Here is a 23,589-nt window from a genome sequence, read left to right as displayed (position 1 = left end):
GTAATGTATTCTGAGCCTGGATGGGATGTTGCACCACTCTGAGTACGCCACTTTCAACAACTCCGAGTGTGTAGACACACACGGCCATAAAGTGCATTCATTGTCTTCTGCAGACACATTTTTTGGGTCAGTGCACCCACACCGTCATCTTCATATTGTTGGTACATTGTTCTTTTGGTGTTTTGAAAGTGCCTTTCAGTGGAACAGTTAAAAGCTGTCTTGCATTTTGTGACACATTCTGAAATGCATTTGGCTTGTGTGGAAACAGAGAACACCTCCTATTGGGCAGGGTCTTATGACATTGTTAGTCCGCACCTGAACCATGGAGATTAACCTGAGAAAAACCTGAGCCACTTGGTGTTCTAATCTACCTGGAAGATAATCAAATTGTTTTAAAATGTGGCTTAAAATGTCTGAACAATTATTTTGTGCACTGCTGTTGTTGTTGCTACTAAAGTGTTAATATCAGTTCACTCACAATGTTATTGTCTCATGTTCTGCAGAGCTCAAATTATGGGGAGAAAGGCAGGGGGCTCTTAATAAGACCCTTTATTTAAGACCCTTATTAAAATCCATCCATTTTAGCCAGAAAAAAATGCTCCTGTAGCCTTCTAAAAACAGTGACTGGGGTGGAGGGAATTAGAAAACGATAGCTTCACCTGTTCTCCTTTCCCCTCAGGATTGAGTAAAGGCTATGAGAACTTGACTCTATACAGCAGATGTTTATCCTTTGTTCCATGAGCATTACCCAGGGGTTCTGTGTAATTTTACAACCTCCTGCCTCTACTTCACTCTCCCGCTTCTGCAGACCAATCATCTAAGTTTCACACTGCAATTAAAAACTTTTTTTGCAGTGAGATTCCCCCTCAAAAAAGATTAAATAGAACATATCCCAATGTTAGTAGCTTATGCTGGAGGTGTCAGTTTAATCAAATTTTCCATATTCTCTGGTCATCTTCATAGAGCAGATCATATTGGCACCAAATATTAATGGAAATAAGTGAAACTGTGGAATACGAACTGCATCAAGATCTCTAATACAGTAATATTGTTTGGATACATCAAGGAAGTTGCATTACAGGAAGATGAATAAATTATCCTTCACCTTCTTATGTCACCCTGGCTTTAAAGCACATGATTTTCCCCCAAAGAGTCCTGGGAACTGTAGTTCCCATCTCACAGGAGTACAATCCCTAGAATCCTTAACAAATTGCAGTTTCTATGTTTCTTTGGGCGAAGTTATGTGCTGTTGGGTGTGCATTAAATGTAAGGTGTGGATAATGCCTATATGTCAAGCATGTGGAGTGGGGCAAGAATAAGATCCTCCAGAAAAAGAAAATTGGCTAACCAAGTTCTGAGATATGGTTCAAATGCTCAAACTTACAAATATAATAAGGATTAGGGAAGGCCGACAGCAAGATGATTCATTGAAATGTGAGGCTTGTTTATATCATACTGTATTGGAATGTAAGGATGCAGGAGGAAACAAATGCATATAGTTTATTGAAGCAGACATATATTTAAATATATTTGAAGTCTAGTTGCATATTAAATATGGCTGGCTAAAGTAATCTCATTTTAGAACTATGATTATTTTATAAATTAAAATAAAACATTGGGTTATATTGAAAAATGTTGAATGTGTTTGTACAGTATGTATCCAATATTTATATAACATTTCTGTATTTGTAGACGAATTAATTTAATAATGGATTTTTGTCTTTAGTGCTTATGATAATAAAATTTATAGTCATAAAAAGGAAAAAAGGAAAAGTTAATCTCGAGTGTCAATATAGTGTGTCAAGGATGAAATACCGTATGTGATTTGCACTAAGAAGATATCATTGTAACTTTCTAGAAGATTGTGAACATACGCAACCTATCATTTTTTGTTTTTGTTCATAGTCGGCCTCAAAGACAGAGAAGAGAAACACATGGAGAATCACACAAGCAAGGCAGGTATGCTACTAAAAATTGAACAGGCCAATGTCCTTTCCTATGCCTTCTCTCCTTTGTAACCACCCCTACCCTCAGCAGAAGTCAGTACTGATAAAGTTTTCAGATCACACCCATGCCAGTGTAACTAGAAGAGTAACACAGCAGAGCTTCAAGATCTTGGTTCTTTTCCATTGTCAGCTATTTCAGACTTGACAGTGAGGAAAACTCTTTGCCACACAGTTCAACGTGAAGTGTTTTAGAGCCTCAAGTCACAAGACAATTATTCACACTATATACATGAAGTTAGAAGATGCTGGTGCATCATAAACTATGCACTACTAATAACTAAGTATAATAACCTGGGCTTAGGAGGTTGTAGTAAACATGGCACAAGAGACTCAAAAAGGGGAGAGATCCACACAAAGCTGCTGGATGCTGCTAGCTTTACATCAGCCAACACACATACACACAGGGGAGGCAGGGAGAGAGAGACTTCTCCTTTGGGCAAGAAGTCATGCCAGAAGCCTGTCACTTTGAGCTGTTTTCAGGAGGCATGATTGTTGTCTGGGACCAATAGCAGGTGGTAGAGCACCTGCTTTGCATGCAGGAAGTTCCTAGCATCTTCAGAAAGGGCTGGCATGGAGCCCTGTCTGAAACTGGAGAGCTGCTGCCAGTTAGAAGATATTAAGTTAGGTGGACCAGTGATCTGATTCAGTACAAAGCAGCTTCCTATACAAAATTAAATCCAGGGGTATGAAAGCCAACGGAAGATGCTACCTCTCCCTCCCATTCTGCTAGGTGATACTGGTAATGGTGAAAACAAGCAGCCGGCCAGCGGAGCTCTTGATCTCGAGTCTATTTCCAATGGTTACAGTGGAGCAAAAGTATTTAGGCTCGAGTACCACTACCAAGTCCCTGTCAACATATCAAGTAACCAGCGTGTTGCAAACTTGAAATCGAAGCTGTGGGCCTGAGCAGCAAATTACCTCAGCCCTGCTTTCGAGATAAACCAGGCACACATCCAGCTCAGACCGCCTAGACTGTGCAACCAAATTTGCTTCCCAAGCAGAACTAGCACAACTTTATACTCATCCAGCTAAATGCAGCCTGCACATCAGCCCTGTATGAGGCCTGTCGCATGCATGGCAGCTTCCCGATTTGACAAGCCCAGACAGACAGGAAGAACTGCTTTGCCGCGTCTCCAGTGATGGGCTACATTTGGCTTCTGGGGTGTGTGTGTGTGGAGGTGGGCCTAAGCTGAGGTGACTGTTCTGAAGTAACTGCTTCTGTGTTTTCGCCGTCCCCTCTTTAAGGCTCTCTTTGCTTTTCCTAAGATACCTGGAGCAGGTATGGAAGAAGCCTTTTCTCTGCAAATGTGCTTCCGGCCTGGCTGGGTTCCCAACTTGCCACATTTGCACTTGGGCTGCAGCCAGTTGGCTTTTCAGCATTGTTTCTTTAATGCCTGTCACAAAACTATCTTAGACTTGCTTACAATTCACTTCTCAGTGCTTCCTGGCCCTGCCCCTATTCCTGTTTACTTAGCAATTACGGTAAAGATACATTAGATAGCGTGCTACACGCTGCACAATGTTGTGTTTGTTCAATAGGGACTGAAGAAGCTGAAACGTGCTTTAGCACTCCTATCACACTAGCTGTCTAAAAATACACCAGATCATATGGGGTTATTTTTCAAAGGTTTTGCATAGCTCCCCTACTAGTCCGTGGTTGTTGGTGGGTCCAGTTACTTGAGCAGAGCTGGAGGAGATGAAGTCAGTGACATGTCAAATGTCATTTCATCTCCTCAGTCTGTAATCTTATATGCTCTTTTCTGAGAGGAGGTTCCATTCAACACTGCAGAACTTACTTCTGAGAAAACAGGCATAGGATTGAACGGCCAATGAACTCGGCGAGGTTATCCACCACTCTAGGAAATATTGGGGCTGGACTATTTTTTAGGCATTTAACCAATACAATTACTTGATTTGTGTCTCCACACACCAGATTAGTGTTCTGTGAGCCCCCTGGAGAACCCACATTAAGGAATAGTGCAGTAGTACAGTTGTGTAATTGTGCTTTTCTCTTTTTCCACATAGTCCAATATTGAAACGAAGTCCTGATATCACCAAATCACCACTTACAAAGTCAGAGCAACTTCTGAGAATAGATGACCATGACTTCAGCATGCGGCCAGGTTTTGGAGGTATGACATGTAAATTTCTGATGATAATCTCTTTTCCTCTCTGTGTTTTCTTAAATAAAAGAAGTCTATAGGAATAGTCAATATCTACAGGTAAAGGTATTCCCTTGCTTTAACCCTGAAGTTTAGCTTTCATGCACTCCCCTCAGGAGTGGCACGTCCTACTTTGCCGCCTGAGGCAAAACAGGAAGGTGTCATTCCGCATCACCAAAGCCTCCCTTACCTGGGTCATGTGGCAGCAGCAGTGATGGCGGGTTCTGGCAAGATCACATGGAGTGCACAGGATCTTGTGAGATCTCCCTGGAAGCCAGTGCCCCTGCCTCTTCTCTGCCAGCGGTGGAGAAAGCAGGATGGGCAGGCCGCCTCTTGGCATTCTGCCACCTGGGGTGCTGCCTCAGCCAACCTCATGAGTAGGTCGGCCCTGACTACCCTCACAGAGTCACTGTGCATTCAGTTAACGCCAGGGCAGGCGGAAATATACGGTAATAAGTGCAGCTTCCTCTATTGCTGCATCCTGATGCTGAGAAGAGCTGTGTACATTGAATACCTGCCTGCCATTAAGCTGTTAAAGCCGGGGTGGAGAACCTGTGGCTGTCCATATGTTGTCAGGTTACAGTTCCCATCACTCCCTGCTTCATTGACCGTACTAGTTGGGGATGATGGGAATTGGAGTCCAATAGCACCTGGAGTACCACAGGCTCCGCCCCCTTGTGTTAAGGATGAAACCAGGTGGTCGCAGAGGCTGGGGGGGGGGAATGTGACAAGCAGCTGATGTGGCTTGTTTGCTTGAGTGAAGTGGTTATATTTTGATAAAACTCAAGTAATATATATTTTTTAGGAGAGTGAATCAGTGCCCTCCCCCGCTAATCCCAGATGTGGGAGGAAAAGGGTATTTTGAGGGCAATAGGGAAGAGTATTTTCTGTGGCACTTTTTCTTATTTCCGTATTGAAGGGCTCAGCTCTGGTTTTTAAAACGGGTTCAGATGCCTGACTGAAATTAAGCCACAAATATGTCTGTGACCTTATTTAGCTCAGTAAACGCTCCTGTTGTGCTAAAGTGCCTTCAGTTTGGCTCTATCATATTCCTCATATAAGAACATAAGAACTGCCCTTTGCTTGAGGGTTATTACGGATGGTGGTTTAAATGTGACGTTTGTTTGGCTTTGCTGGCTAGTTCGTCTCTCTTAACTGATGGGCAGTTGCCTTTTTGAAAAGCTTAGGAACAATGAGCTTTTGTTTGTTTCTGCAGCGTATCTCTTGCAAGCTTATTGGCCTATCTGAATTGCCAGAGAATATTTTTTTAAGTACAATGTTATGTGCAGATAAGTACAATTCCCTCATAAACTTAAATTATAAATGGAAGCCTTAGAACCCCTCCAGACTGGTATTTTATTGTGGATGTATTCTGTGGCACATGTTGGATTAAATCCACTTTCTTTGTGCTTTCTTTCCCCAATGCTATTATATTATCGCTGTCTGAAAGAGCCACAGTGCAGCAGAAACAGGACAACCCTCTACCCCACAATAACATTTGTTACACGAACACCAGGAAGCTGCAGGATAAGCATTTATTTGAAATGAAGACCAGAAACGTGACTGGCAAAATACACTTTGACTGGAGGAGTGTTTGAGGCATAGAGCAGAGTATATTGAGTATACAAAAACAGAATCCTGAGAATACAAAAAATTAGGCATGCCTGTTCTAAAAATGGACATGCCTTCTATTAAAAATAAATTTCATGGCATTAAGCTGAATCTTACTGCCTGGTTGGGTCATATTTCTCTGCAGATGGCAGTGAAATCCCAAGGCTTTATTTCACAGCGACTGTGTGTGTACATGCACATTCGTTTATTTTAGAGGTGAGGAACCTCAGGCCCTGGGGCCAAGTGCAGCCCTGTAAGCCTTACCTATCTGGCCTTTGGGAGTTGCCTGAGGCCCCACTCCCTCCTCAGGCCCCACCTCTCACCAGCCCGGCTTCATACCCTTCTCCAGTGTTTTTGCCTGGCTGGAATGTGCCTTTGAAGACTGATAATGCCTCTTAGCTGCCCGGATGGAGAACTCAGAGGGGCATGTGGGTGTTTGCAGAAACTAGCCTACTGTAGAAGAGTAAAATTTACATTTCTTGCTCCACCCACTTTTGTCTCCAGCCCTGCCTGCTCACCACCACCATGTGGCCCCTTGAATGCTGCCCAGAAGGGAATAAAACCATCAAATTGAAAATGGTTCCCCAGCCCTAATATATATAATATGTCATCAACTAATGCACCATTTTGCTGACCTAGCATTTTCACTACAGAAAGAATATTTTAGATTGCTCCAGGTTAATGTTTTACTTCCAGCATTGTGGTTGCGTGCTATACAAAATCCAAGCTTTTAGGACAGAGGATTAGGAAAACATGCTTTCTTATGCCCCACCAGATTAAAGAATGTTGTAATTTATCTACCCTTTCCTGGCTGACAGATGGTCATTCAAATCCAAACTACCGGTACTATTTTACCCCTTGATGAGGGAAGCTTATTGTTACTACATGCGCAATATGCACAATACAAGTTCAATTAGTTGTAAAAGGTTAAGGGTTTTTTGTTGTTGTTTTTTTGTCCAGCACTGTTCATGGACCTTTATGCTTTTAGCAAATCTCATGTTCTGTAATTGCATTATTAACTCATGTAGAATTTGTGTATGCATTTTACTAAGATAATCTTTGCTGAAATAGAAATGATAATATTTATCTCCTAAGTATAAAAAGTGGAAAGTGGTACACATATTTGGCTGAGTTCAAACAAGTGTGTCTGCAACATCATGACTGTACAAAGTGTCAAATGTCTCAAACCATGTTTTCGTATTCTCCTTGCTTCTCCTTGATCATGGAACTTATTGATGGAGGCAGACAGGTGGTTATAGCACTTGGGGAAGGACTGTAGCTCAATGGTAGAGCATCTGCTTAGGATGCAGAAGGTTCCATGTGCAATCTCAGCCATCTCCAGGTAGAGCTGGGAGATATCTTTTTGTCTAACATCCTGGAGAGCCACAGCTATGTAGACAATACTGAGCTAGATGGACCATCGGTCTGACTTGGTATAAGGCAGATTCCTATGTTCCTAATTGAGAGCTAAGTAATGAACCTGCATGTGTGAATAGGCCATAAGTGTTTTGCGTATATATCAATATCATTTTCATTTTTGATGTCCTGGCTTTTTAGATATTGGTCTGCCCAAAGGGACCCCCCGTGCTTCTTACTTTGTGAGTAGGGGTGGCACATTCAATCTTCATCCTCTCTTGCTGGAGGAGTAAATGATAAGCCTCCTGTATGTTGCTTTCACTGCGAGCATCAGGATCTCTGTAATTAGTTAAGGGAAAACACAATGCATGGTTTACCTGTTCCATATTAAACCAGCCTTTGCCAACCTGGTATTCTTCCGATGTTTTTGACTATGTATCCCATCAGCACCAGCCAGCATTGCAGTGTAGTCTAAAACATCTGAAGTCCTCCGGTCTGTGAAGGCCTCTAGTTTGCCTGGGAACCAGCCCAGAGGTGCAAATGGCCTGTGATCTCACCTAGCAACTGTGTGCTTCTCTTTAATGTTAATGTTTCGTTGTTAGAAGGTTCAGCTCACCCCTAAGTTAATTCTTGGCAGCTAATGACAAATAACCCAGGTATGATTTGGAGTCCTTTGCTGTGCGGTAACTGCCTGTGTCCTTAGACATGGCAGCCAGCAAACCATTTTGCATGCTTCCCTTCTTTGTGAGAGCCCTACTGCAAAATACTTCTTCATGTGTTCTCTTTTAAAAACATATAAACAATTCTGATGCGTTGCATGCTGTGTTTTTTATAGGCCCTGCCATTCCTGTCGGAGTAGATGTACAAGTTGAAAGCCTGGACAGTATTTCAGAGGTTGACATGGTAAGTGTCATGCCCATGTTTGGATGGTTGTTCTTTCTGAACAAGAGGTTTTATGGAATGGGCTACTCTGAAAAACAGAAATCATGTTAGGAGTAGGAAAAGAGATTACTGAGGGGGAAACACTTAGGCTGCACGCACACCAAACACTTTAACCACATTGTTTCCTCCAAAGAATCCTGGTAACTGACCTACAATTCCCAGCACACTTAACAAACTATAGTTCCCAGGATTCTTGGGGGAGGGAGCACCATGACTGTTAGATTGGTTTAAGAATGCTTTAAATGTATGGTTTGGGTATGACCTAAGACATGGATTTGTACATTAGTTTCAAATCCAGTCCAATATTCCAATGGGAAAAAATGTATTTAATACAGCACATCTTTAACTATGGAACAGGGGCAGCCAAACACTTGTAGGATGTCTTTGCCATTCTACCTGAATCTTACAATTGCAGTGTAAAACTTATTTCCTTTATTACATTGGACTAAGAAATATTTATGGATTAAAAAATAGTAATGTGAATTAATCATGCCAACCTAGCAGTCTGAAAGCACATCAAAGTGCAAGTAGATAAATAGGTACCGCTTCAGTGGGAAGGTAAATGGCGTTTCCGTGCACTGCCCTGGTTTGCCAGAAGCAGCTTTGTCATGCTGGCCACATGACCCGGAAGCTATACGCCGGCTCCCTCGGACAGTAAAGCGAGATGAGCGCCGCAACCCCAGAGTCATCCGCAACTGGACTTAACTGTCAGGTGTCCTTTTCGTTTACCTTTTTAATGTGAATTAATTTTTCCCTGTCTCAATTTCTGGCTTATGCTAGGACTTCACCATGACACTTTACCTTAGACACTACTGGAAAGATGAAAGGCTATCGTTTCCAAGTACCAACAACCAAAGCATGACCTTTGATGGCAGACTAGTGAAAAAGATCTGGGTGCCGGATATGTTCTTTGTGCATTCCAAACGATCCTTTATCCACGACACCACCACAGATAACGTCATGCTCCGGGTCCAGCCAGATGGGAAGGTGCTTTACAGCTTGAGGTAAGGAGAAATCCACAAAAATGCTTGGTTGAGCTTCTGGAAGCATGCCAACCTCATCTCTTGTATGGCTGTGTGCATGAATTCTCAGTGGGTGTAACCCAGATCAAGACATATCACAAGTTTGTGCCACTAACATTATCCAAGTTCAGAATAACAGATGACTTAGTGTATATGGAGAGTCATCTGGTGGACGGAGCCATTGTCAGCTTCAGATTTGGAGGGGCCCTTGAGAACGATGCTCTCAGTGGACCCTCTCCTTTGCCATAGCCATTACTGCCCATTCCCTTGGGTCTCCCTCTGGGCCCACTCTTCACACTGCCCAGAATGAGGTGCTGCTGTTCCTTCTCTTTTGCATTTGTCACTGCTTGCAGACTTAGCAATAGCAACAGCAAGGAGAAGCAGGGCAAGGGTGCTCCAGAGCTCAGCAGTGGACCTTATGCTGGAATGTCAGGGGTTAGATTCACTAGAGATAAGTAAGCATAATATTTGTTATCAGTCAATTTCACAACTTGTAACAAAAGTCAAGAATGGCAAAGGTCTCCTGACAGTGTTGTCTGGGTGTTGTCCTGCTTTGGGGATTCACGTGTGCCAAGTTTGGTGTATAAGACAACCCTTTTTTGCTCCTAAGTCAGCAGGGTACCTCCCACCACAAATCTGGTTCACTTCTTTTCAGCGCAAGCCAGACCTGTTAATTCAGAAGCAAGACCCCATGAGTGATTTCTTCCCTAATCAGTGCAGCCAACACAGCCTACCATGTGCATGTTGAATGAGACGTACTTCCATTGGATCATTGGGACATCTAGGCAGAAGCACCAGCTTCTCCAGATGATTGAGGGGGCCCGACGCAACGTCTTGATGTCACACACATCGTACAATGTCCTGACGTCGTGCATGGGGCCCTTTGAATATTGAGGGGGCCCCACCCTCTTAAAAAAAAGATAGGGGTCCCCATAGTGCCTTGGTCCCAAGGAGCCGGCGCCCCTGCTCCTAGGTATGTGTGCAGAGGACTACAGCCTTAGGGAGTGACCCTAGTTGAATGCAAAGGAATTACTTCTCCATATATAAAGAATTGTACTGCCTTGAAACATGTGAAAGTGTTACAAACTAGGCATGCATCTAACGTGCATTATTCCTGCTTTGTGTTTTCTTTTTAAAATATGTCGCTTTTTAATCATGTAAAAGGAAGACATTTTAAATATGCTTATTCTGTTTCTAGGGTTACTGTAACAGCTATGTGTAACATGGATTTTAGTCGCTTTCCCCTTGACACGCAAACGTGTTCACTGGAAATTGAAAGCTGTAAGTAAACGGGATCTCTGCAGAAGGCCCAATGCTGATGGCTCACATTTTGTTTCAAAATAGGGGTTGTGTGCTTTTATTCTGAAAGGGTGTTCCTGTGCTTTCCATAGCTGTGTGCTGGAGAAATTATGCAACCTCAGCATGAGTGCTGTGCGCACATAATTGGTACTGCTGCCCTAAGAAGAGTGAGCACAGCTCACAATGAATTGTCCCACAATTCTTTTTTTCCTTTTTTCTCACAAAGATATAGGAACAAACACCCTGCTTCTTCTCTGTGGCTACTTTAATTTCAGTTAAAGCCCTCTTGCAAAAGGCGACCGAGTACAAACTCCCTCCTCTACTGCCCCTGCAAGTCATGGCCCTTGCAGGTCTGTGACTAGATTGGATGACGAGGAGCCTAAAATAATAATTATGTGGTTTTTTTTAAAAAAAAATGTTGCGGAATAGCCTACAGCTTATACTCCAGCAAACAGTCTACAGACAGTACAGTGCCCCTTGTTTTCTTATCTCTTGTTGTGGCTAATTACTGGCATCATAAAGCATTGTGCAAAAAAAGGAGTAAGTAAAATTATTAATGTAAAAATTTATAAATTAACAGCTGCCCACCTTTTGCTTCCACTTGATTAAAAAAGAAATGGATGATATTTTCAGAGGTGAAACTGGGAATTGCGAAGAAGCAGAGGCAATACATGTCCTCCACCCCCCAACATTGATGTTAAAGACTCTGCTCTCAGGTCCTTTCCTTATTCTCATATATGTCAACAGCAGCTATTCACTTAAATGAGAGAAAAGTAAATAAGAGCTCATATTAAATAGAAAATAAAATCCTGTCACTGGACTATATGGTGTATATCTGTTGACAGTAAGATAGCATTCGGTACGCGACTTAGGCCACAGTGCCAACTGGCTTCATTACAATAAATGAGTTAATATTTCCTCCCTTTCTAGATGCTTACACTGAAGATGATCTCATGCTGTACTGGAAGAATGGCAACGACTCCCTGAAAACAGATGAGAGGATATCGCTATCCCAGTTCCTCATACAAGAGTTTCACACTACCACCAAACTTGCCTTTTATAGCAGCACAGGCGAGTGAATTTTGACAATAAAGGCTGGACAAGGCTCAATTATTGTCGATTTTTATGGAAATAGGTTTGATCTCTACTTGGAGAAACTGTCTTTGGACTTGCCAGAGAGGCTGCTGTGGCATCATGTCACACTTTGTCTTCAAAGGGCTTCAAAGGGCAAAGGGCTCAGCAGCCGATGCCAGATTGTGCTCCTGAACCCCAAATTTGGGTTTGTGCACAATGCTGTAACCCAGTATCTTTGGTACTGGGTTCATTCAGAGAGCTTATTATTAACAGGGTGATAATCTCATCCTGTAGCAACTGCGTTTTGAAAAGGCTATTTAGAAAGGAGTTGCTGTGCAGTAAAAGCTTCAAAGTTCTATGACCACCACCATGCAAACAACATGGTAGTCATCTTTGGGGACTGCTGTTTTGAAGTCTCTATTATTCAGGAGTACATCTAAGGTGTGCAAAACGTTTGGATAGTTGTAGTTATATGAGGTCAGCACCCTTCATAAACTACAGTTCCCAGGATTTTTTGGGAGAATGCAATGACTGTTAAAGTGGTACAAGATCACTTTAAATGTAGTGTGGATTTGGGCTTTTGTGATTGACTTCTACCTTCTTTGTCTCCTGTAGGCTGGTACAACCGCCTCTACATCAACTTCACTTTACGCCGGCATATTTTCTTCTTCTTACTCCAGACCTATTTCCCTGCCACTCTGATGGTCATGCTGTCCTGGGTGTCCTTTTGGATAGACCGCAGAGCTGTGCCTGCAAGAGTTCCTTTAGGTAAACAAACCAAACCTTGCTGTGTCTGACCTGCTCTTTTTATAGCATTGCCAATCCAGGAGGGTCTGTCTGAACAGCAGGTGACGTTGCAATGTCTGAGACTTTTTCTCACTCCCTTCTCCTATTTGTTGGGGGAGTATTAGCTGGCCATGGGGGGGGGGGGTCTGTGGCAGGTGGAGGCCTGGATGCATCCACATTCGGGGATGGCACTGTAGAAATAGGCTAAGCGTTGCTTATTTATTAGTCACTTTTCTGAGCTAAATACTCAGAAAGCAACGTAAAATAGAGAAATAATTTTAGTAATACATTTTGCAGAGTATGAAGCATCGAGTAGGAAATTATATTTTAACATTTCAGTGGTTCCATCAGTAGGCATAGCTGTGATTATCTTCTCTGGATTATTATTTATTAAATTTGTATTTGGATCTCCTAGTTCTCTCTTCCCTTCCCAATTCATTGCTTCTGATATTACAGTTGTACTCTTCTCTAGCCTATGCAGAGTCCAATGAATTCATGCCTGTTAGGAAATAGGCAGGGGTTTATGGTGTAGTATCTTGAGAGAGTTTGAGTAGTGTATATTTGCAGCACTGCATGTGACATCATAGACTCCAAAGGAGACGGTATCAGCTCCTGGACCTTTTGCTCTTTCTCTCACAAGTCTTTAGTCAACGGCATAGGGCCAGTGCAAAGCAGGATTCTGTCAAAGCCCAAGCAGGGAAATCTTTTTTTGCTGATGTAAATGATGAGAGAAAAGTCTTCACTCACAGGGATAGGATATAAAGTGGTCACTGCGCTCACACTTTCAGCAGTGATTAAACTGCATATGCAAAGCTATTTGGTTCTGACCAATATTAATTGATTGGTAACGAATACAGGGTTGTGGCCCCTTGCTAAGGGGTAATTATGCACTACTGTGACTTCAGATTGTCACATTTTGTGGTCATCTGCCTATTTACCTTCTTGTTTTGCATCATTGCTATTTCGATCCGTAACTTAAATATGTAGGAATGTCCTGTCCTTTAGATAATTATTTATACTTTTCAAATGGAATGTGGAAGTGGCACAGAACGTAATCATAGCTTAGATTTAAAATGTGTGAAACAAACTAGAAACAGTCAGATTTATCCATCCTTCCTTGAGAGACTGAATAGTTTACAGCACAATCTGCAGAGAACTGAGTCTAAGTTGAATGAGGCCTCTAGGTAATTGTGCTTTGGATTCCTGGTTTGCAATGCAATCCAACCCAGAAGTAAACCTCAGTGTTTTCAGTACAGCTTACTCCCTAGTGAATATGTTTAGGACTGCAGCCTTGGTCTAAATCTGTGTCCAAGGACTATAACACCAGCCCACAGGTCATCCATGCATCAGCTCATGCAATCCAGCACACAATTTGCACCAGGCCACAACCAGAGAAAGGTGACACCATGGAAGATGATAGCACACTATTCAAAGAAGGTAGAGCAGCCCACCTCAAGCTAGCATTTCATTTCTTAATGAAACGCTTGGCCCTCTGTTTAGGGTAAACAAAGCCAACTTGTCACCAAAATGACATCTCCAAACGGATTATTGTATGTCTCCAGGGATCACGACGGTGCTGACCATGTCTACCATCATCACGGGCGTCAATGCCTCCATGCCTCGGGTTTCCTACATCAAAGCTGTGGACATTTACCTCTGGGTCAGTTTTGTGTTCGTCTTCCTTTCGGTGTTAGAGTACGCAGCAGTAAACTACTTGACTACAGTGCAAGAGCGAAAGGAACGGAAGCTGCGAGACAAGGTAAATGTAATGTCATTTGGTGCCGTGCAGATAAAATGGTTGTGTACGGTGCTTTTTCCCCTAGAAAAATAGGTGCTGGTACTCACCATGAAGTTATCACAGTAAGTGCCACACTTTTTAACAACAAAAAAAGAGGTGTCTGTACTGCGTACCCTTGAGTACCCCCTGGCAAAAAAAGCACTGGCTGTGTAGATTCTAAAGATGAATCAAACAACAGATAGACAGACAGTCAGACAGTCACACACTCACTCACACACACACAATGGGGGTCTAACAGTAAAACTGTGTTCTACCCAAGGGTATGTTCAAACCAGTTTTTGTTTTTTTTACTCGGGTTGGATCTACACATGCAACATGAGATGCCTGAATACTAACTTTTTTAAAAAAAGGTAGAAATGGTGCAGCTCAGATGCCACCTCTGAACATTTCCATGTTAAGAGCAGCCTGCTAGATCAGGTTAATAGCCAGCATCCTGTTATCACAGTGGCCGAGATGCCTATGGAAAGCCCCAAAACAGAGCCTGATTGCAACAGCACTCTCCCACTAGTGATTACCAGCAGCTGGCATTCAGAGGCATGTTGCCTCTGACAGTGGAGGTGGAACATAGCCATCGTGGCTGGTAGCTGTTTATAGAATTTGTCTAATCTTTTTTAAAACTCATTCAACTTGGTGGGCTCCCACTAGTTTTCAATTCATTTCCTAGCATGGAAATCACATTTTTCACAGCTGTCTTGGCACAGCGATGGAACACTGCACTAACTATAGGAAGGATGGTCTGGAAAAACCATCAGTTTCTTCACATGAATTTTAATGCTCATGCTATACAGCCTACACAAGCACACTGACTATCTCATATTGGACAAAATGAGCCTGAATGTGGCTTGGTTCCATGGTGCCCTCTATTAACAGAAAAGCACTTGCAAAAGTGGGGAGGTGCCCTAATTTCCACCCTTTTCTCGGCTGCATTAGAGCAGGGGTCAGCAACCCGCGGCTCCGGAGCCGCATGTGGCTCTTTTACACCTTTGCTGCGGCTCCGGGGCAGATACTAGCGAGGGGAGGAGGCGCATTGTGCGCCCTGACACTCGCCACTGTGGTGGGCGCTGTACTGGCTGTGATGTCGCATGGGGGCGGTGTGTGCGTGAGTCACGCACCGTCCCGACGTCACCTTCCCGCCCGCCCGCCCGCTACATTGTAAGGGGCAAGTACTCTGGTCACTGCATTGAAAGGGGGCATGTACGCTGGTCACTGTTTTGAAGGGGAGTGAAGAACACACACACACAAAAAGGTAACTTGTTAATTTAACGTTTATTTCTATGAGGAGGAGTAATTCTGAGGGGTCAAACAAAGAAATAATAAAAAAGTGACAAAAAAGTTAGTTTTATAATCACGAGATTTGTGGCTCCCAGTTTTTTTTTCCTTCGGAAACGGGTCCAAGTGGCTCTTTTTGTCTTAAAGGTTGCAGACCCCTGCATTAGAGTATAGGGTGGTATATAAATTATAACAACAACAACAACAACAACAACAATAGAGGGTCCTATTCTGCGAGCATATATCTGCTCACCATTTGGAAGAGCAACTCAAACTCCCGTATTGTGTATTTTCACAAATTTACCTTTATATCAGCTATCCTGGCTAATAATGCAGGAAATCATAGCCAGATAAGAGAAACTGTGCTTAGATGAGATGAGTCCTCGCCTATGGATCTGTGACAGAAGCAAGAGCTTAAGCCTGCATTATTGCTACACTCCAATATGTCAACTGCCAGTTTTTCCCCTTCTTCAGACCTTCTACCCTATACAGCCAGGCATTAAGATTATTCCTGAGTACAACTATCTTCCTTCTTTCCTCTACAGCTTCCTTGCACTTGTACACTACCTCAGTCAAGGCAACTGATGGGGATGGATGGCAGCTATAGTGACGGGGAGGTGAATGAACTGGGACAGTATGTGTCTGAAAATGGAGATAAACAAGACCGAATGATGGTTCAGCTGGCACTTGGCTCAGAAAGGAATTCAAGCAGGAGGAAAAACCAGAGATACAGCAGCATGAGGATTGATACACATGCCATTGACAAGTATTCCAGAATAATATTTCCAGGCGCATACATTTTATTTAATCTGATATACTGGTCCATTTTTTCATAGTTATTTCTTTAGCCAGTTTCCATGTGGGTGGGACATGTGTTAACTGTATGAAATTAATGTCCATCAAGAAAATGTGACAATAGAGACTGTTTGATACTCCCGTTACATGAAATTCACACAATGTACTCTCCAATTTATTAAACTGAGACCTAAGTGGAAATCTCTGCTGAACTGCCAGTTTCACCAGCCTCAAAATGGCCATCATGGTCAATCAAAACAATAAAAAGTGGGGAGAGGGAGGAATGAAAATTTGCAAAGCGACAAATGCTTTTATTTCAAAAGACAATATGTGATAGGCATTTTTAAAGTACAGAATATTCTAACAGTGTCGCTATGATGGGAAGAGGAATTTCAGAGCACATCTGTGTTCCAATTACAGAAACGATGGACCATGTTAATATTTTTGTTTCAGTTTGTAAATATATACAATATTGTAAAATTATCTATTTAAGTGTAAATTGCAAATCTAAACAGTGTACTGTACACTTTTACCACCAAGACTCCTCTCAAGTAAAACATCTACTTTTTTGGCTTACAGGCATGTGTGTGTGTTATTGCTAATCAGTCACTTGTTGATGTCACCCTCTAAGGAAAGTCAGGGACCTACAAGGTTCTTATACCATTTTCCTTATCAGGATGCCCAATGTTGGTTATATTAGGCGTAACATTGATTAAACTCACTCACTTACTGAACATTTACCCAAGCTGAATATCCTGGGTGAGACCCAAGGTTAATCTGATTAGATGCAGTGAAGCCAATGGATTAACTAAATTAAAGCTGTTGGTTTCAATCGGTCTACTCAGAGTATGACTGCCACTGGATATCATGCCCTACAAGAGGTTCCACAGGAGTTTTCACAGAGAGCTACCAGGGATGTTGCCTGTGCCTCTCTCATATTGAGGTATATTGACATAGAAAACAATTTCTAAAGCAGGAATGCAATTTAAACCATTGTGTTTAAAAAGTAACATTTGATAATACTCTATTAAGCAATTGAAATTAGTCTGCTAAGAGAGATCATATGCAGCATCACAGCTTAACAAGCAGGATCACAGAGATCTTTTTAAAATTTCCATGGCCTATGGAATTCTTCCAGTTTAAGTATATAGTCTAACAGATTTTAGTTCAGAAATGTTAGAAAACTTTACTGTGTCTCCAAGAAAGGATTATCTAGGCACCTTTATACAATTTTTTATAAAAACTATGTTAAGAGAACACAATACAGTGTTTCTGCACATCTCAGGTGCTCAAGAGGTCCACTGTTATAAACAAACCGAGTCGTGTGTTCAAGACTGAAAATGATTTTAATACATTACAAGCTCTTGGTGGTTTTTGCTGGAATGAACATCTCACTATAAAAGCACAAGGCAAGATTGAAAATGGTTGGCGACACATCTCAAGTGGTCAATACATTGCAGAACTCAGGGCTGAGCAGGTAAGATTTTCAATTTGACCTTTAAACTTCATCTGTCAAAATGACTAAGGCAGACAAGCTTGAAGACATCACTACACAAGAGGAAAGCTTAACTTCTTCAAGCTCATCTAGGCAACTAAGAAGCACCAGAATTTCTCTGTTACATTTAAAGGTTGAAAAAGAAGCATGCATTTATTAGTTTAGCAACATACCCAGAAAGCTTCACTGAGCTAAATTAATGGAAACACATAATTGCTATCATCATCATCATCGCATACCTCATTGCCCTTGGAAAATGAATGCACCGTAGTTGCAGAAGAAGCCCAAGCAGAGGGGTGGCAGTGGCGATTGCAGCAACAGCAGTGGGACCAGCGGCATCTCTGCTGCCGCCTCAGCTCCTTCAGGCATACCACTATCCTCTGTGGTTGGCTCACTTTGCTAAGGGTGGAACTGGGAGGGCGCATGAAGCAAACTTTGCCAGCGGCCCTTTAGCCTAACTTCCAGCTCATACACACTCAACGTTGAACCCTGTCTTTTGCCTTTCTAAGTACCCATTTGTTATCTGGCACAGAGCTACTTCCTTTGTTACTTTGATGGCCCATATGTAGAAGGCCATAACATCACCAGGAAGGTTGAATCCATGCTGGATCCAGGAATTAGAAGGGTTTCAGGCAAGCTGCCACCCTACCTGGTTTGTGGGTCACCCGATTCTGGTGCACGTCAAATAAATGCGCTCCCACCTTCCCCTTTCAGATTCAGGTGGGTGGCTAGGGCAGCTCAGAAGGGCCCTCGCACAAACGTCTGTGTGTGCAACAGTAGAGGCCTGGCTGGAAAGCTTAAAGCCTGCTCCTGCAGCTACACAAAGGATGGATTGAAGAAATATGAATTGACCCTGCCCTGTAAGCTTGACCAATTGCGGCTGAGCTACATGCACAGATCTAAAAAAAGTGTAGACTCACACATGCTGGCCAGCTTCCATTTTAACCTGAAATGTTTGTTTTGCACTTCTCAGAAGTGGGTAAAGGCAAGAAGCAGGCAGCACACAATGGCACCCACCTGAGAGGTGCCAGAACTGCCCTCTTGCGCATTCTGGCTACAAAAAAACACTGAGTATGTTGAGCTGCTCAGTTGAAAAATTTGTACTGCAGGCCTTACAGGATTTAGTGAAGGATGATCAGCCAAGTAGGGGTGTGTTGCTGCGTTTCTAGAGATTTATACTCAGTTATTTGGCAGTTTCCAGCCTGTTTCATAATGGAGCATACCATTTATGCTTTTAAATTATTTTAAACTTTCACCCAGAGAAGTTAAATGACAAATAAATGAATGAAATAGCCTTAATGTAAGGCATAATGTGCTTCCTCAACAGAGATTTAGAAAGCTCTGGAAGTCCTCTTTTTGCAAGTTTCTGTAAACCGCTGGGAGCCTTATTACTATCTGATGTGACATCTAAATCATCATGTGGTGCTACTTCGTAGATAGACATTTACTGTTAGTTTTGTTGACAATCACTATTCTGATGGTCTGTTTTATGAGTTCCCTTATAAGTGGCCTCTAGCAATTATTAAGAGGGGATAAATATTCAACATTTAAAAAAGATACAGCTGCATAAATCTTCTTGCCTTTATGGGTTATTCAGCTGACAGCAGGTAACCTTTGACAATGTGGAACGCTGCTGAGTATTTAATAAATTATTGCAAATTCCTTTCTTTGGCAAGCTGCCCTGCCTGATTAAATGATGCTCTCAAACCAACATCACAGGCATAATCCCCAAAGAGTGTTGTTTTATCTTACTTTTTCCGTTTTGTCCCTTAAAGTTCCTGTAGTTTTGCATTCTCTGGGACTCAATTTCTCAGCTTCAGCCAAACTATCACAATGAGCAGTCTTCGTCAACTTTAACCAGACTCTTCCTATGTTTAAGTAGTGTATTTGTTTATTAGGATATACCTGAGAAACACAATATAATGTGCAAGTCAATTTTATTCTTACAATCCAGAATGTACTTACACACAGCATACCAAGAAAGCTGAATGTACAAAACCAAGTGATAGCATCAACAGTGGCTCACTAGAAAATCATAAAACACGTTTAGCAAAAGTACTTTTATAGCAATAGTTTATAGCGTAGCTCAAGTTTTTATTCAAACAAAACATTCTGTGTACAGATGGCACAGGAAGCTGCTTCAGCCCCTGAATGTACCTTTTCTCAAATACCTGAATTCACTGCAAAACATTACACTTGCAAAGATAACCCTTAGTAGGTATAAAAAAAAAGGAAAACCACCAACTCCTGAAATATACTTGTGTATGTTTGCTGTCACATTTGTTCAAGTAAATTCACCACCCAAGCTACATATACATTTTTACCAACCTGCTGTTGCAGGCTCTTCATTCTTCAAAACTGAGTATATAGATTCAACAGCATACAAGATTTGGTGCAGCAGCAATAGCCAAGACACTAAAAAGCAAATATGCCTTTACAACAGCTTGCAGCCTAAAAGTAATGTTGACTAAAACCTTTGTCTGGTGTCCTTGTCCTACTTAAGATCCAAGAATAACTGTTGTCTACTGTAAAGTTGCATTCTATTTAAGGAAGCAGTGAAAAAGTTGCTTTTTCTTGTTAATTCAGGTTACAGCAAAAGTGCAAAACCCTAGGATTTAGCAGTGCATTGTGTAAGAGGCCACAAATGGCACTAGTGATGAAGCGCACACTATCTAGTTTGGTACATTAGACGAAAAGCCGCCACCTAGTAAGGGGGAGCCATATACGTCCTGTGGAATATACAGAAATGGCACTCACGCTTCAGACTTTACTTATGGCTTACTTGGCAAAAAGTCTGTCCAACCTGGCATACAGAATCACTGCATAACTGCTAGACAAGAATCAGAACTGTAAAGAAAGCCTCAGCGTTATTAACAGAAATAAGCAATGGCGTACTAACAAAACTAACGTTACTGGACAAGGCGTTCTGAAATTATAAACCAATGGGACTTACTGCCTTAGCAACTCACCCGCACACAAAAGAAAACAAACACCAACCCGTCAGATCTTACAAAGAAAAGACATAAAGTTCAACCATCTCAGATACAGTCTCTAACCCACAATTTCAACATGCCACATGGTCACATGGAAATCGTATATCCCTACAGGTGCTCCATGCAGCAATGATCCGTGCAAGAGGCCAATGCAAAGCACTTCCTCTCTGATCACTGGTTGCTGGCATGGCATGGCATGCTAATGCTGTGCATGGATAGCCTCACATTCAAGAAGACCCTTTTAATATGAGTGTGCGGCTGCATAAATGGTTCCAGGTAGCCTTATGTTTATCTTCTTATTGTTATTATTTTCCAGATTATTACAAATCAAACCAAATTACTATAATTTAATACAATTACATAAATCCTCTCCTTCCCCTGCCTGAACTTCCTCGCAGCCCCCGGAGGGCTATGAAGAACAACTGTCAATGATCATGGGCCTGGCCAGAAACCCAGGTAGCCTTATGCTTAGACTAGATCTTTTCCTGACACTTGAGCTTTAAAGCAACTGCTGCGCAATCCATGTGGCCTACAGCTTGATTGTTTTTTCTCACTGGATTGTGCTTTGTAAACAGAAAAAAGGTAAATTGTACTCTCCTATGATAGTAGCAAGATTCCAGCTGTTTGATCTGTCAAATAACATTTTTGCATATATTTTAAAAAAACAAATTAAAACTGTGATATTAAAAACCATGCAAGAAACACAGGAATTCACAATAAATCAATTTCCCTCTTTTCTTTCATGTTCAGGAATACAGTATGGTTGGGATGGCTTCTACCACTAAAAGTCTCAGCCAAAATCTCCTTGCAAAGTAGGCCTCTGCTAAGGAATCAAGTTTGGAATAGTAAGCAAAATATTGAAATAATGCCCGTGACACTGTTCAGCGGTTGCCACCTAAGCAAGTTTTCATTGCAGAACACTCAGAGCAACAATCCAAGACCAATGGGTCCATAACAACATTAACCATGCTGTCTTGCAACCTTTGGGTTAGTTCCAGTCTGTTCATGTCAAGTGGCACGCCTCGATCCAACCTTTTTGAGTTTGCAATTTTAGCAAGTTGTGAAGCTATAACAGGAGTCTTTGCCAGGTTTTTAAAAGACTATCAGAAATATGCAGCTTCTCCAGTCAATGTATCTTGCTCACATCCTGCTTAGGCAGCAACTTGCACAGCTATATGGTTGGAGCAGAAATAACCCTGAGCTCAATAAAATATCGAGTTCACCTTTGGTACTAATGTTTTCAGAAGCAAAGCTTACACAGTTGAATGAGGAGACATAACAAGAATCTTAAGAGACACTGATCCTTTCAGTGCAAGTACTGATCAGCTCCAAATCCGACTGAGGACGACTTGCCCTTGCTTACTAGAGGGAAAAACAACCTTCCAGAGCCTTTCTCCCTCTTCTGAAAAGGTGAAGAGTTATTGCAAAAACTGTGTTTAACTGGATGAAAGAAGCTGAAATACTAAATACAGCATGGTAAGATTAATATTTTCTTCTGAAGTTGACCCAACTCTTAACAGGATCAAAGTATTGAAGCATAAGTTTGATACAGTTATGCATATTAAAATTTGCTATGCCTACTAACTAGTCCATGATTCAGCTGTGTATGATTTCTGTTCCCTAGCAAGTTAGGACAGTGCAACATTTGGGGAAACAGCTGTATGCTGGTAAAAAGAAATCCGCTTCTCTTCTTACAGCACTGGTGGTGGTGGGAAAAAATAAGTGCTATAGGTTAATAATTTCCTAACATGGTCTTCCAGTGCTTGCTAATGGATGTTAATTTGCTGCAAAACATTCCAACATTCAAATGTGCAGCTCAAAAAGTTGTCTTCAGAACAGTTTCTACAGGTGATGTACAAAATATACATCTGTTTCTCCCTAGATCGATTTGTGCATTTGAGCATGTGTGCGCTTCAGTCAGAAATGCATATACCTTAAGCTCTGCTAAACTTGCTGCAATTCTTTCTGTTTATGAATAAAAATAATGTCGTATATTCATTTAAACCAGTAGAGCTTTTGTAACTGACTCAGCAAAATGTGAATAGCCTTTTTTACTGAACCAACTGACAGGTAAAAATTGAGAAGAAAGGCAAGACAAAAGAATAAATAACAACATAATAATGGGAGTATTTGACCCTCAAACAGAATATTGTTTAGGCAAACAAGCGGGCATAAAGACAGCATTTATATTGTTCTAGAATACAAAATTCTGTGCAGAGTTTGCTCCCTACAACACTTACAAAGGAAATTTCACATTATGCTTAAGAGGACAGGAAATTAGTGTTTTCTTTCAGCATAAGATATGTTTATCTACTAGGCGGTGGTGTGTTACATAATTATGGTTACAATCCTGCAGCATTTTCCTGGGAGTAAACCCCATTAAACTGAATGGGAGTCACTTCTGCATAGACATGCAAAGGATTGTACTTCAAGTCAATTTTGGTGTGTAGATTAATATATGCCAAATACAAAGACCAGCTTGATTAGAAGACAGCTGATCTTAGCATAGGCAAAGAATAATCTAGACAGTCTAGTTAGAAGAGGAGGAGGAGTTTGGATTTGATATCTCGCTTTATCACTACCCGAAGGAGTCTCAAAGCGGCTAACATTCTCCTTTCCCTTCCTCCCCCACAACAAACACTCTGTGAGGTGAGTGGGGCTGAGAGACTTCAGAGAAGTGTGACTAGCCCAAGGTCACCCAGCAGCTGCATGTGGAGGAGCGGGGAAGCGAACGCGGTTCACCAGATTATGAGTCTACCGCTCTTAACCACTACACCACACAAGTTAGTACTTATGAGTTGTCTAAAATGCCTCTGAATTTGTCAGGTGCAGCTACTCCAGTAGGAGTAGAACAAAGAACAATGGAAAATCCCTTCCAAGAGTTCCTGCCACTTCTCTTTTGCCATACCGTGGGCAGCCGACTGATGATCTGCAGTGGAGTTGGCAGGAAATGGAGATAGGAGATTGTCCCTGCCCCAGGT

The 23,589-nt window shown here is 41.9% G+C and overlaps 1 protein-coding gene across 11 annotated transcripts in view; it reads left to right on the top strand.

Annotated features, from left to right (window-relative positions):
- The window catches only part of GABRR1 (gamma-aminobutyric acid type A receptor subunit rho1), a 37,983-nt gene extending 16,032 nt beyond the window's left edge, over positions 1–21,951 (top strand). Inside the window, exons 2-10 of one of the 11 annotated variants that reach the window (XM_081186625.1) lie at positions 1,906–1,959; positions 4,032–4,138; positions 7,971–8,038; positions 8,858–9,081; positions 10,298–10,380; positions 11,329–11,469; positions 12,088–12,240; positions 13,821–14,017; positions 15,871–21,951. In XM_081186625.1, coding sequence (XP_081042751.1) covers positions 1,906–1,959; positions 4,032–4,138; positions 7,971–8,038; positions 8,858–9,081; positions 10,298–10,380; positions 11,329–11,469; positions 12,088–12,240; positions 13,821–14,017; positions 15,871–16,161 — 1,318 coding nt within the window. In that variant the 3' untranslated portion in view covers positions 16,162–21,951. Of the gene's footprint in view, positions 1–1,905; positions 1,960–3,125; positions 3,143–3,186; positions 3,286–4,031; positions 4,139–4,362; positions 4,618–4,810; positions 5,025–5,335; positions 6,623–6,675; positions 7,378–7,422; positions 7,792–7,970; positions 8,039–8,857; positions 9,082–10,297; positions 10,381–11,328; positions 11,470–12,087; positions 12,241–13,820; positions 14,018–15,870 lie in introns of those variants that run through there. The other 10 variants (XM_081186629.1, XM_081186634.1, XM_081186633.1 and 7 more) reach the window with 10 other exon arrangements.
- The last annotated feature ends 1,638 nt before the right edge of the window (positions 21,952–23,589 follow it).

This window comes from Podarcis bocagei (genome assembly GCF_964188305.1).
Source record: "Podarcis bocagei genome assembly, chromosome: 3".
Classification (NCBI taxonomy): Eukaryota; Metazoa; Chordata; class Lepidosauria; order Squamata; family Lacertidae; genus Podarcis; species Podarcis bocagei.
Note: the sequence above shows the minus strand (reverse complement) of the source record. Positions and strands in the feature narration are given on the sequence as shown.